The 15,843-nt window shown below is 39.4% G+C and overlaps 1 protein-coding gene across 1 annotated transcript; it reads left to right on the plus strand.

The window, feature by feature from the left end:
* Positions 1-9,817: 9,817 nt before the first annotated feature.
* Positions 9,818-15,149, plus strand: vrtn (vertebrae development associated). The gene is made up of 2 exons (XM_063001450.1): positions 9,818-9,849; positions 13,081-15,149. Exon 2 carries the CDS (start codon positions 13,083-13,085, stop codon positions 15,147-15,149), a length of 2,067 nt encoding a protein of 688 aa, XP_062857520.1. The 5' UTR covers positions 9,818-9,849; positions 13,081-13,082.
* Positions 15,150-15,843: the final 694 nt, after the last annotated feature.

The raw sequence follows: 15,843 nt of genomic DNA on the forward strand, positions 1-15,843 counted from the left end.
GTAATGTGTCCGCTGGATTTGTCCCGTCTTTTCGACCCTCTTGGGAAGGTTGGTACACGGCTGGTACGCCTGTGGTTGCGTGGTTGGGTTCCGTGGGGTACACGGGGTTATCAGTCACTAGTTTGTGTACTGTTCCGTTTAACATGTCGTGTTCCGTTCTGTTCGTGTACGATATATCAGTGGTATCACTGTTATTCATCAAGTTCATGGTGGAATGAACTGGTTTCTCGGCGCGTCTAGACGAGGACGCGGGGGTCGGTTTCCATATCAGACTGTAGTAAATCGCCAGGATGATGGCAGCCAGAGACACGGACAGGACGTAAGCGAAAACAGTAGCCAGTCTTACCCACTGCTTGTTGGTCTTTGCAGCCATTTCTGCCTTTTTATCGCCGGTGTAGGTCGCTGGTTTTCCTCGATCCATCAACTCTCTCTCCCTCATACTTCTCCTCCACCGAACCGGTCAGATTAATCACCGCTCACCCTGTTGTTACTATAACATGAGTCCTTCAGTTTGTCTCCCTCATGCACTCGATTAATTTCCAAAATACATGAACACATTCTACATTACAGATAAAAGAAAACGATCTTCATCCTTCAGTCTGATGCGATGTGCGTATTTGTTAGATGAAGATCCAGCAGGTACCGTTTTCATCAGAGGCGGATCCTCATTACATAGGAGGTAAAAACATCAACTCATCTTTGGTCAGTCTGACAGTCCAGCCCCTTAGAGAAGGATGGATGGATGGATGGACAGACAGACAGACAGACAGACAGACAGACAGACAGACAGACAGACAGACAGACAGACAGACAGACAGACAGATAGATAGATAGATAGATAGATAGATAGATAGATAGATAGATAGATGCTTTGGTTACATTCATGACAGAAACATTTACATTTTCAGCATTTAGCAGACGCTTTTATCCAAAGCAGCTTACATTTATGACTGAACACAAATTTTGGGTTAAGGGCCTTGTTCAGGGGGCCAACAGTGGCAACAGCGGTGGGCTTGAACCGGCAACCTTTTCATTACTAGTCCAGTACCTTAACCACTAAACTATCACTGCTAGAAACGGTAGTTACTAGTTGTTACACAAGATTCATCAGTTCACAAGTTTTAATGTCAAACACAGTCAAAGTCAATTTAGTATCTTCAATTCACCTCACTTGCACGTCTTTGGAGTGTGGGAGGAAACCGGAGCTCCCAGAGGAAAGCCACACAGACACGTGGAGAACATGCAAACTCCACACAGAAAGGACCCGGACCGTCCCACCTGGGGATCGACCCCAGGACCTTGTTGCTGTGAGGCAACAGTGCTACCCACTGAACCTCTGTGCCGTCCCTTACGCCCAAAAATGTGTCCTAAACCATAAGCATTAATGAACCCCTCTTCATTTTATGTGGCTATAACATTTGCAGCCTAGACTCTTCTGGACAGGCTTTGCTCAGATCTGTGGGAATTTGTACTCATTCATTTAAAACAGCATTTAGGAGTTCATCCATTGATATTGGATGAAAAAGCCTGGCTCACAATGGATGTTCATATCCATCCCAAGAGTGCCGAGAAATCAAACCCAGACCCTTCTTGCCAGATAACCTCTAATGAGCAGTTATCACCAAGGTCCAGTTTCACCACAGAAGGCATGACATTTCCTCCAAATACCTTGACATTCCTGTAAATCCATTATGTCAGCTCCTGCAGCAGAAAAATAAATAAATATATAAAAAAAACATTTCCACGGAATTGCAGAATAGCAGCAGGTTTTCAGATCAGGAAAATTATGTAGGGGTTTAATAACTGTGACAAAATATCCTACTACTCTAAAATACATTAATTGTTTTCTTTGTTCATTTGCTGTGTCATTCAACTGACAAAGACTTCAATAAATCCTTAAATTCTTTAAAGGGGTTGAATATTTCTGATTGCAACTGTATTACATGATACATGTTTTAAACATCTTGTTCTTTTGGGGTTTTAGTATTTTAAAAAGTTCATTTAGAGTTAAACCACGTTAAAATCATCAGTTTGGTTAGCACTGACATCCAGTGATAGATTTTGTTAGTGCAGTCCAGGGAATTTTTTGTGAGCAGAAACCTTAATGGTTACATGAGGGTTTGCATATGACCAAGATAAAGAATGTAAAAAAACAAACCAAATAAGCTCTGTTTTTTTCATATGCTGATTTTTAAACAGTTCTATTTTATGGAGAAGCCCATTACTGTCACCTAAAAAATTCCAGCACCTAATTTTTCTTTTCATTATTAAATGAATTGTTATAGATAGATGGATGGATGGATGGATGGACGGATAGACAGATAGATAGATAGATATATAGATAGATAGATAGATAGATAGATAGATAGATAGATAGATAGATAGATAGATAGATAGATAGATAGATAGATAGATAGATAGGCAGACAGACAGACAGATAGATAGTCATGAACAATTTTGTATCTCCATTCACCTCACTAGCAAGTCTTTGGAAGAAAACCGGAGCTTTGGAGGAAACCTACTCAGAAACGTGGAGAACATGCAAACTCCACACAGAAAGGTGTATGCCATTCTGAAAGGGATTTTTAACTAGCATCTGTCTGTGTTTCTGTGTGAGAGGGTAAGCAATCTGTTTCTGATAGCTTTTGTAATGTGTGTAATTCCCTACACACCCTAAGTAAGTTTTCAGTGGTCTGTTATTGTAGCTTGTTTGGGCTGGTGCAACTGTTATCCCAATGTAATAGGGATAACATTTATAACATTTACAATTATTTCAGTTTACAGTGATCAGATATTCCAGATAACCATAAATGTTCCCAGATTAACAGATTCATTTAGTGCTGATTAAGCCAACATTCTGTCAACATTACTGTCTTTACCTAACAGTCTGATGGCCTGAATTTGTATTTGATCTAGATGACCTGAGCCAGACCTCTGTGTAAATAATCCTTTAACAGACAGAAGTAAACAGATGCAAAGTGTCTTGGATAGATAGATATTCACAGCATGAAATCTTCCTTACCCCAAACAACACTTTCGACCATCTTTTATCTGATCTTGATCTTATATTATCACCAAAAAACAACAAGTTTCAGCAGCAGAGGCACCAGACAGCCTGAGTGTTCGCTTTACCACCAAACGTGCAGGGCATCGGAAGAACATTTTGTAAGTCATTACTATTCATGCCATTAATATAACATTAACATTGCAGCCTTCTACATGACCTGCTGTAATGTGCTCGTAGTGGTTTGAAAAAAAATCCAAATGGTCTCTGTTTGCTACTAGAACTATTACAGAATTTACAGAAATGTAAAAAGTGACATGAATTTGGGACATCTGAAGACATCTGAAAAGTTGCAGCATTAAAGTACAGGCTCTTGGTGCAATATTTACTTCATTTACTGTGGTTAGATGTACGCTAGTAATCAGATCATTATCAGATCTTTGACTCTCAGTGGTAGCCTGGTGGGTAGGGCTTTGGGCTATCAACTGAAAGGTTGAGAGTTCGAATGCCAGCTCTGCCATACAGCCACTACTGGGCCCTTGGGCAAGGCCCTTAACCCTCTTTGCTCAATGGCTGACCCTGCGCTCTGACCCCAGCTTACAAACAAACCGGGATATGTGAAGGAAAGAATTTTGTTGTACTATACATTTACATTTGTATATATATATATGACAAATAAAACCATCATGTCTAAAAGCGTCTTCTGTTTTTTCCTACTTCTTTTGTATCTGATTTATTTGTACATGGTAACAGTTTTATCCTGATAAGAGCTAAAGTAGTCTGTGGGCAGGTTTTAACCACATGATTTGTTACTTACTCTAGTTAAAGTAAACATCAGTCCAAAACATAAATCTGCTGAAACCCTGTTAGAACCATTTTTTAAGAAATAAAAAATTAATAAGAGCGTTACATTTCTGTGAACTGATCATAGTTTTTATCGTATTTTTCGTCGTATTTTAGCATCTACTTAAAAATGTAATGTGTCCAGACACAATGCATTAAAGAGTGTATAAGGAGCTTCTAAACGTCTGATAAACAGTAAGCAAACCACTTTAATCAAGCTTTTTCTTAAGCAGGTTTAAAAGGTCTCAACAAGCATCACACTAAGTCGTGATCAATAGAAGTTCAAGAGTAGATGAGAAGTTGTTTAAAAGAAGTTTGTAGCCTAGCGGTTAAGGTACTTGATTAGTAATGGAAAGATTGCTGGTTCAAGCCCCATCACTGCCTGGTTGCCACTGTTGGGCCCTTAAGCAAGGCCCTTGATCCTCAATTGCTTAGACAATATACTGTCACAGTACTACAAGTCGCTTTGGATAAAAGCGTCCGCTAATGCTGAAAATGTAAATGTAAATAATTGGATATATATTGGATTTATATTGAACTATATAAATCTGGAAAAGATTACAATGCCATGTCTAAGGTGGCTAAGTGGGTAGCACTGTCGCCTCACAACAAGAAGGTTCGATCCCCAGGTGGGGCGGTCCGGGTCCTTTCTGTGTGGAGTTTGCATGTTCTCCCCATGCCTGCGTGAGGTAAATTGGAGACATTAAATTGTCCATGATTGTGTTTGATATTAAACTTGTGAACTGATGAATCTTGTGTAATGTGTAACTACCGTTCCTGTCATGAATGTAACCAAAAGTGTGAAACATGACGTTAAAATCCTAATAAAACAAACAAACATTTCTAATGTTTGGGACTCTAGTGAGCCACAGTGAGAGCCTTTATCGATGGCTATAGAAAACTTGAATTAATGGTGAATGGTGAAAAATCCTTTAAAGAGAAAAACTCCAGTTATCTCCAGTTATCAGAAGTGTTTAGTAGCAACCAGTAATTAAATTTAGTTTATTAGGCCCTTGTCTTACAATACATTTTGTATTACCTAAAACCATTTATTTTATTATATAAAATTACCTGCTACACTTAATTTAAAACCTAATTTAAAATGTATGATTAGAAAGTGTCAATTCATACACAAATACAGTTAAAATGAATGATTGTGTTTAAAATCAAGAAACTGTTCATCATTTGATCACGTCCAATGGGTAAAATATTATGGCTTTTGTAGGTAGACCTTAAATCTTATACTGAATGCTGGGGTACTCAAAAGATAAAAAATAGTCCGAACCCCTGTTTAGGAGACTGAACGTATAACTAAAATCATTGACTCATTCATAAATTTTACTGTACAGTCCAGTCGGCAACATTACATGATAAACTTTGCAGGTTAAATTTACAACTAAAACCAGAAACCCGAGTACAAATCAAAAAGAAATCGGTTGCATATTCACATTGTCACTAAAAAGTGGCTCTTGTTCAGCCCTAAACACCTTAAAAGGGGAAAAAACAGATATTCAAGAGGTTCGTGATCTGTTATCTCCATTCACCAGTGCTTAGCATTCTCTGGCTAATGAGATAACTGTGGGGACAAAGGCAAACTCCAAGCGGCAGTGTGTTTAAGAGCACGAGGCCTCATGTTGTGAGGGTCCCCGGAGGTGTCAAGGGCCTGATCTTGACTCGGCTTCGTTCCACACTGCCAAGCTCAAGAACAAAAGGTGGTGATCATCCCCTTGTCCTCCACTCTACAGATCTTTGAACTCACCCCACACATACACACACAGCCCATCGACCCAGCAGGAGTCAGACCGGCGGAGCCGACCCCAGCGTTGCAGCATTTGCATTTTAAACACGGCAGGGGAAGCCTAGAGGCATTCCTGTGCTGCGCGTATCTGCTCATCTGCACACTCACACTTTAGGGATTAAAGAGGGCGAATAGTGTGCAAGGTATTCGCTGGACGCTGATTTACATACAAAAAGGTTGAAAATGGCCATTGACTGGGTTTACATGCACATAATAGTCAGATTGCTACAAGAAATCAGATTTAAGCAATATTACAATCAGTGTGTTTGCATGTGACTATTATTAGGAATTTGATTGTGATCTTGCCATTAAAAAAAACAAGGTAATTGGATGTAATTAAGGGCAAATTTAATTACTATGAGTCCAGGTGCTTAGAGTTGGATTTGTACAACTGTGCATGTGCAGAAACACAGCTCACTAAGGCTTCTTTTTAGTGTTTCTAAACTACATCCAGAGCACAGACATCAACAACAGTGTCATTCTTATGCTAACAAAATACTTAAAGCACTACTTAGTAATTTGGTTTGCAGTTTTAGCGAGCAACTGAACACATTATGTAATTAAAACATATGTAATAGTAAAGGTTTAGGTTTATAATGTGTCAAACTCTTCTATATGTTGGGCCACATAGTCGCACACCAGTCAAAGTGCCTATATGAACCCTGTCTCCCATCTAAAACACCTACAATGGTAATGCACTTTAAGGTGATCCACCTACAAAATACTGAAGTTAAAAACGTTCAGGTATGTCCTGGTACCAGATACCACAGGATCTCCTTAGATGTTTTAAGACGTCCATGTCTCAGTGGGTCAGAGGTGTTTTGACAGTATATTAGATGGGTGGTTCTCAAATCACACCAGTGTACTGTATGTTTGTAAAAAAAGAATGCCTTTATTTGTCATATATACATATACACGTGTGCAGTACAATGAAATTCACAATGAAGCATATCCCAGCTAGTTTGGAAGCTGGGGTGAGAGTGCAGGGTCAGCCATTGTATGCTGCCCATGGAGCAGACAGGGTTAAGGGCTTTGGTCAAGGGCCCAACAGTGGCTACCACTGTCCTGAAGAATGCCTAGTGTACTGTAAATAGTGTATAGTGCATAGTAACAACAATTTGTGTACATGTATAGACACTCACAGTGTTCTGCTTTGAGTCAAACAGCTAAAATAACTCTCTAACAGAATAAAGTTTCATGATTAAACCTGCAGAACATAACAATTGGGCTTTTAAAGACATATGGTTGAAGGATAATTCTTTTTTTAAATTAAATACATCATGTGAAGAACTCGTTCACAAATTCATTTTTTGTGCACACTCAATCTGTGATAACATGGTATTTGTTTATTACCCAAACTGTATTATATGTACAAAATAATATGCCCTTAAATATTATTGATACCAGTTATGTATTAAGTTGCTGATTATTAAAATAGTGTTTGGTTTGGTTTGCAATGTGCCTTAAGCATCTTAATTTTACACTGATTTTTTTTTATTTACATTTTACATTACATTTACATTTTCGTCATTAAGCAGACGCCTTTTTTTGCAAACAGAAAACAGAAACCACCTCTAAAGCTAATTGGGCTTCCAAAATATTTTGACCATTGCATTAAAATATCCTAAGGATATCCCGACAAGCACCAAGGGGAAATGCAAGTTTTGTGTAGACTAAATAAGGGAGTCTATGGGGCAGTGAGGGGTTGGGGGTTGGGACCGAAACAGCCATGACTGTTCTCCTGGAACAAAAGGTGCTGCGATGAGCCTGCAAAAGGCAGACAGGCAGAGGTGTTAAAAGTCATACCCCAAAGAAACGAGCGCTAGATGTGCAACGCTCCAGCTTTCACTGCCATTTGCACACCCTGTCTGCTCTCTCTCACTCCAATCAACAAAGCAAACCCTGCCACAGACCACGGACTGGACATGCAACAAAGCTTAAAGTTGACTTTGATACCACAAACAAAATAAAATGAAAATAGAATCACTTTATAACCCTTAGTGATAAGTGTAATTGATAATATTTTTAACTGCGACGACTTTAAACAGCACAGTTACATGCCTTTCAATCTGTAAAATGTATTTGCCCAAAGTATGTTGACACCGGACCATGTGCATTTTAAAACTATATGCATTATGGACAGTTGTAGCCTAGTGGTTAAAAGTACTAGTAATCGAAAGGTCACTGGTTTAAGCCCCACCTCTGCTAGGTTGCCACTGTTGGGCCCTTGAGCAAGGCCCTTAACCCCTTAATTGCTCAGACAATATACTGTCACAGTACTGTAAGTCTCTTTGGATAAAAAAACGTCAGCTAAATGCCAAAAATGTAAATTATGATGTATATGACCTCTTGTGGGCTCTACCCCACTGGCAAGGATTAACACAAGATTTTTTTAGTATGTCTGTGGGGAATTTCAGCCTTATTCAGTCAAGAGCATTTTAGATGTTGGACTACAATGATATGTTTTTTTTTACTGGCTTTGAAATAGCATGTTCAACATGCCTTTTTGTCATATCCACATACCTTGGCCTTTCAATACACTTCCAACCACAAATCCACTTAAAATTACACACATGTATTTTTTACTTACATATGAACAAAAATGATCTACTTATAAGCATAAACACATTATAAAAATAAATGAATTAATAAGGAAACTAGCAATTTGTTGCAAAGACTAAAATGCAAGAAATAATTAGCTTTTTTGGTTCATTAATAATTAGCTTTGTGGTTCGCACCATTTCTTTTTACAGTTCCCCAAGGTTTTAAGTGCCCCTCTAATGGACTTGCAATTTTAAAATCCTGCGTAAAATTCTAATAGGGTTCAAGTTAGAAGATTGGCTGGGCAAACAAATGCTGTCTCCCACGCTTGAGTTTTTTATATTTCTAAAATTGTTAAAATGTGCAGATTTAGTTCTGCTCTTCTGTTCAGCTCTTCTTCAGCTGTTTATATCCATCACTTATATTTCCTTTTATGATATACAAGCCCAAGTACCCTCAGTAGAGAAGCTGGTTTATGTAATGATGCTCTTCTTTTCCTTGGCCTTTATCCCGTTCGGTTGCGGGGTCGGCTCTTCGGCGGAGCATGATCCGCGCATCGATTTGGCACAATTTGTATGTAATTTTTATGTAATGATGCTCTTATGTTCTCTTTAAAATGCTTTTATAATGTGTTCATGCTTAATGTCTTGAGACATTAATATTTAATCTATGTTTAATTTGTACCATACACTGTATACTTGGAACTGCACCTCCCTGCACTTTCATTCATTATTAATTACTGCACTGTAGTTATGCAATATATGTAATATATGTAATATATATTATGCAAAATGCTTTCAGTCTTGGTTGTTAAGTTTGTGCTATTTTTTCTTAAATAGTGTGTACCATCTATCTATCTATCTATCTATCTATCTATCTATCTATCTATCTATCTATCTATCTATCTATCTATCTATCTATCTATCTATCTATCTATCTATCTATCTATCTATCTTTGGTTCATACATATGTACTGTATATATGGCAAATGACTATAAATGACTTTATTCTTTTACCCCAGTAAAGTCATTTTTGTTCCAAAACACATGTAAATTAAGGATGTAAATAAACAAGTGCAAGTTTGAACATAAGCACTGTCTGTTTATCATTAAGAATATATATTTTTAAAGTGTGTGTGTGTGTGTGGGGGGGGGGGGGGGGGGGTCTAAGCAAACATTTTAATGCTTCATGTAAAGTACAATACATTTGTGATTGGTTTTCTTGAATTTATTGCATTGCAAACAAAACAACATTAGTGAAGTAATCTGTTTATAAATCACAGGATGGACAGACTGTGTATCTGTATCTGTGTGAGTTTATTAATTGTATGTTAATAAGGCGACGCCTATGACGTGATGGGCTTTTGGTAAATAGGCACATACAGTACATATACAGGTGGGAGTGTTTTTTCCAACCCCAAACAAAAAGGCTGAAATGGATGATTGCCCATTTCCTGGAGGAGGATCTACATGAGCTGAACGCGGTCGGTATTCAGCAGCAGTCCCCATTCAGCCTCATGGATGTGCGCTCTTCAGACATGGACTAAAGCAGCGTTCATTAACTCACCTACACTAACTGCTCTTCAGCTGCCCATTCATTGATTTACTCCTACTGCTAGTACTACACGCCTTCACTCGAGAGACAGCAGCAAGTCTTAGTTAAGGTAAGAGACTTTCTTTGAATTTCTTTAATATATAAAAAGTTTGTTAAGAAACTGTTTTTAACATTTAAGTTTCGACTCAGGCCTTAGTGATTAATGAATTCGTTTGGCGCGTTCAAGTGCTCCCTGATATATAGTGTTTGTTAGTTATTTGGATTAGCTTAGTTACCACGCTACCTGTTTAAATAAAGCGCATTTATAAACATTTAAACAAGTTTATTTTGTTCGATGTGGCTGATTAATTATCTCACTGTACAAACCTGTTTTACACGGTGCTTTTATAGACACATTTTATCTAATACGTTGACTAGTAGTTGTAACACAATTTAAAATACGTTGGGGTTTATTTTACAAATTTAATATGTAGTAATAAGTCAAAAATCTCAATATAAACCTGGTTTGTGGATGTATTTGGTCCACAATATATTAAACCTTTATGTTTAATTGGTCTTGCAGATGTAAACAGTCTACAATCTCTATATTAAACTATTTATTGTTTAGTAAATAAATTGGATTGTGGATGTAATCAGCCAAAAATCTTTAAATCTTTTGTGTTTAATTGGTCTGGTGTGTAAATGCAACCATTATAATCTGTATTTTAACTATTCCAAAAAGCCTACATTGCTTTTGCACATGTATTCAGCAAATGTAAACCATCTATTTTTTGGTATACAAAAATAATCAAAGTTGTAGATGTAATCAGTCCTTAATCTCTATTATGCTTTTATTTTATTTAAAAATAGGTCTTTCTTGTAGGTGTAATCAGTTACAAACCATTACAAACCATTAATGTTGGTTTGTATATAACAGTGTACATTTGATAGGCTTTTACATGTCTACTTTGTCTCATTACCTTATTGTTGGATAGGTTAACTGTTCAATTTAATAACTAATGGCTTACCCATAGTTATTTTTGATTGTTTAATGGTGTAAATGGTATTTCTTTGCTTCAATGGTTGGAATATTATACATGTTATACAACCATAACATCATAAGAGGCTATTCATTTTCATTTCTGGCCACTAAAACAATATTGCATTGATGGGTTTGAAAGGACATGTCTATATCTTGGCTAGCAGAACATGTATACAGGTCCTTCTCAAAAAATTAGCATATTGTGATAAAGTTCATTATTTTCCATAATGTAATGATAAAAATTAAACTTTCATATATTTTAGATTCATTGCACACCAACTGAAATATTTCAGGTCTTTTATTGTTTTAATACTGATGATTTTGGCATACAGCTCATGAAAACCCAAAATCTCAAAAAATTAGCATATTTCATCCGACCAATAAAAGAAAAGTGTTTTTAATACAAAAAAAGTCAACCTTCAAATAATTATGTTCAGTTATGCACTCAATACTTGGTCGGGAATCCTTTTGCAGAAATGACTGCTTCAATGCGGCGTGGCATGGAGGCAATCAGCCTGTGGCACTGCTGAGGTGTTATGGAGGCCCAGGATGCTTCGATAGCGGCCTTAAGCTCATCCAGAGTGTTGGGTCTTGTGTCTCTCAACTTTCTCTTCACAATATCCCACAGATTCTCTATGGGGTTCAGGTCAGGAGAGTTGGCAGGCCAATTGAGCACAGTAATACCATGGTCAGTAAACCATTCACCAGTGGTTTTGGCACTGTGAGCAGGTGCCAGGTCGTGCTGAAAAATAAAATCTTCATCTCCATAAAGCTTTTCAGCAGATGGAAGCATGAAGTGCTCCAAAATCTCCTGATAGCTAGCTGCATTGACCCTGCCCTTGATAAAACACAGTGGACCAACACCAGCAGCTGACATGGCACCCCAGACCATCACTGACTGTGGGTACTTGACACTGGACTTCAGGCATTTTGGCATTTCCTTCTCCCCAGTCTTCCTCCAGACTCTGGCACCTTGATTTCCGAAAACAGTACTTTGGACCACTGAGCAACAGTCCAGTGCTGCTTCTCTGTAGCCCAGGTCAGGCGCTTCTGCCGCTGTTTCTGGTTCAAAAGTGGCTTGACCTGGGGAATGCGGCACCTGTAGCCCATTTCCTGCACACGCCTGTGCACGGTGGCTCTGGATGTTTCTACTCCAGACTCAGTCCACTGCTTCCGCAGGTCCCCCAAGGTCTGGAATCGGCCCTTCTCCACAATCTTCCTCAGGGTCCGGTCACCTCTTCTCGTTGTGCAGCGTTTTCTGCCACACTTTTTCCTTCCCACAGACTTCCCACTGAGGTGCCTTGATACAGCACTCTGGGAACAGCCTATTCGTTCAGAAATTTCTTTCTGTGTCTTACCCTTTTGCTTGAGGGTGTCAATGATGGCCTTCTGGACAGCAGTCAGGTCGGCAGTCTTACCCATGATGGCAGTTTTGAGTAATGAACCAGGCTGGGAGTTTTTAAAAGCCTCAGGAATCTTTTGCAGGTGTTTAGAGTTAATTCGTTGATTCAGATGATTAGGTTAATAGCTCGTTTAGAGAACCTTTTCATGATATGCTAATTTTTTGAGATAGGAATTTTGGGTTTTCATGAGCTGTATGCCAAAATCATCAGTATTAAAACAATAAAAGACCTGAAATATTTCAGTTGGTGTGCAATGAATCTAAAATATATGAAAGTTTAATTTTTATCATTACATTATGGAAAATAATGAACTTTATCACAATATGCTAATTTTTTGAGAAGGACCTGTATATGTAAACAAGGAAGCCGGACTTGCTTGTTTACACTGTTTCTGCACATTTTTGTTGTGCCTTTTTAATAAGCCCCCTTTGCAAATTAACTAAAAATACTAAATTGTTGATCAGTGTAACTGTAGGTATTAGACTTGACACTGTGTTAGTGTTAAACTGTTGAAATGACATATGTAGGGCGGCACGGTGGCTAAGTGGGTAGTACTATTGCCTCACAGCAGGAAGGTCTGGGGTTTGATCCCCAGGTGGGGCTGTCCGGGTCCTTTCTGTGTGGTTTGCATGTTCTCCTCGTGTCTGTGTGGGTTTCCTCCTGGTGCTCTGGTTTCCTTCCACAGTCCAAAGACATGCAAGTGAGGTTAATTGGAGACAATAAATTGTCCATGACTGTGTTTGATATAATTTTGTGAACTGATGAACCTTGTGTAATGAGTAACTACCGTTCCTGTCATGAATGTAACCTAAAGTGTAAAACATGACGTTAAAATTCTAATAAACAATTAAATCAAATATGTAAAATGCCTTATGGGCTTTTTTAACAATCGTATGTTTTTTTTTTTTTGCTACAGGCATGATTCAGAGAAAGGAATTGGTGCTCTCTGTCCTCGGGGAGCTTCAGGAGGCCACTGAATCCATGGGTCTAGATGCCCTAATTAAAGTGGCCCTGGAAGTGGAGCAAGCCCTTGCCCCGTTCCAGCTCCCCACAGTACAGTCTTCTGAGATCTCATCTTGGTTGGGCATTGACGCTGTGGCTCACAGACTGTACCCAGAAGATGCACCAGTTGGCCTGCTTCCTTTGGCCTGTAAAGGAGAGGGCAATCTACTGTTTGATGCTGCTAGCATGTTGCTGGTGGGCTCCACAAGCCTGAGCTTGGAGTTGCAGGTCAGAACGGTGGTGGAGATGCTGTTGTGGAAGCAGTATTACCTCAGTGGCATGATAGATTCCAAAGTCATGCTACAGGCAGCCAGGTTTTCTCTGTGTGCCGAGGAATCCCAGGATATGCTTAAGCTGCCTGTACAGGTGCTGGAGGCCATTTTTGATGCAGATGTCAAAGCTTCTTGTTTTCCCAACTCTTTCGCGAATATGTGGCATATCTATGCCCTGGCCTCTGTCCTTCAGAGCAACATCTACTCCATCTACCCCATGTATAACCTGAAGATCAGGCCCTATTTCAACCGGCTTATTCGTCCCAGAACGTGGCCCAAGCAGACTGAGCACATGACGCTCCACATTATGTGGTCTGGTGAGCTTGAAGCAGGGTCCATATTTAAGCCGCACAACTTTGTGGCCTTAATTCATGCCAGTGACCTTAAAATTGGAAGCCCCAGCAGCGAGCAGAGGTTACCATCAGTAAAGTCCATGGACCTTCCTAATGACGACTCACAGCTGTCTTATTCCACCCTCAAAGACAAGTTCAACATCACAAAGAGCACCTTTTATCGCTGGAGGAGGCAAAGCATGGAGTACCATAAGAAATCTGTCGCACGGTATGAGGCCAAACATTTTTTCCAGGCCTGCTACAAAGAAGGGAAGCTAATACCCCAGAACCAGTTCAGAGAATTATTCCCAGAAATCTCCAGATCTACCTACTACGCTTGGAAACATGAGCTCATGACCACCGGCAGCATTGGCTCTGGAAGCTCCACCGGAGAGGTGAGCCCCAGAGAAAGCAACGAGCAAGACTACTGGTCATCTCCAGAGAGCAGGAAGCCGTTCAACCAGGAAACCTTTTCCAACCTGGTAGCACTCGGTTCAGAGAAGCTTGAAGCAGATCGGGCTCAGAATGCAACATTAATGCAGGAGGCGAAGAAGAGCCTTCAGAATTGCATCGCCACGAACACCTCGTTTCCCTACAGAATATTCAAAAGGAAATTCCCAGGAATATCAAGATCCACGTACTACAATTGGAGGAGGGAAGCCCTGTTACTTACGCCGTTCAAAGATCAGTCAGGCAGTGGGGAGGAAAGCTCAGATGTGGACAAAGCCCAGAGTCCCACTGAGAAGCTGTTACCAGGAGGTTTGCCAACAAGTCCCAGGATGAACCACAGAGCCAGGCTCTCTAGATGCAACCAGAAAAGTCTCAGACTGTTGTACTTCCAGAAGAAGAAGCTTAGAGAAGAGGCCAAAGCACAAGTACAGAAGACAAAGATGTCATTGTTTAAATTTAAGCTGAAGTTCCCGTCCATCTCCTCTTATTACTACTGGCTTTGGAGGGATATGCTCAACAAGAAACCTCACATGCAGCCTAATCTGAGTTTTGAGATGGATGAGTCCAGAAAGGCTGAAGTTCAAGGATTGATGACCCAACATGTATTCAGGCAGGCGGAAAATCCGACACGGTTCACGTTCGATGTAAACATGCATTATCTAAACAACCAGGCAGCGAGTCCCACGGAATTATCCTTGCCCAAATACCCCTTGTCAGACAACAACAACAGTGAGCAAATGTTTGTGATGGATGTTGTGGCATTGGCCAATTTCAAGGCCAAAGCTAAACTGTTTCTGCAGCAGCGCTTTGAGGAGAAGTCTTTCCCCACTTTCAAAGAGTTCAGGTCTTACTTTCCTCTCACTCCACGCTCTACGTATTACATGTGGAAACGGGCGCTGCATCACGGTGTGCCATTAGTTCATGGATAAATTTCTAATAGAACTTTAGATGTACCCATCACTTCTGGTACTGAACTTCTACTGTTAATATCTGCAGGTTTTCACCCAAACGTACGTGTTTTGTTATGAGTCTGGCACCCAGGTCAGTCCTAGCACAGTAATTGCAGTTCATGCATCTTAATAGTTTGTTCCTTTAAGCTGCTTCACTGACCACTTGGTTGCTGCTCAAGTACATTTGCATATGTGTGAAATCAGACGGTCCATACACTCCAATCAAGGCCTGATGGCCCCCAGGCAAAAGGCATTTCAAAGCCACATATCAGGGTTTCAAACAACTCTTTGTTTGGATTCTGCCTTTAGTTTAAATTTTAAATGGGTCACAGTTGTACCTTGTTTACATCTTTTTATTTTAAATGTTTTGAATCCCTTTTTTAAACAGTACACCCATTGTTGTATCTCATCTCTCCATAGCCATTTATTCAAAGAAAACCAACCATGTCTGTAAATCTGTACAGTATATTTAGTTTCAGATCTTTGTGTTAACCTTTTTTTTTTACACATATATATTTTTGTACTGATTATTGAATGTTTGGGAATGATTTCACTTCGGATACATGGTATGAAGTTACACATTTGAATGATCACCGTTTCGTTTAAGCTGTTTTGCACATGATCACTGTTCACTTTTGTGTGAAAAAAGTACGTCTTTTAGTTTCAACTACAC

Source organism: Trichomycterus rosablanca, chromosome 9 (assembly GCF_030014385.1).
Source record: "Trichomycterus rosablanca isolate fTriRos1 chromosome 9, fTriRos1.hap1, whole genome shotgun sequence".
Lineage (NCBI taxonomy): Eukaryota > Metazoa > Chordata > Actinopteri > Siluriformes > Trichomycteridae > Trichomycterus > Trichomycterus rosablanca.

Excerpts from the sequence above, each read along its gene's own strand:
- vrtn (XM_063001450.1), top strand. The coding sequence starts at position 13,083 with ATGATTCAGAGAAAGGAATTGGTGCTCTCTGTCCTCGGGGAGCTTCAG.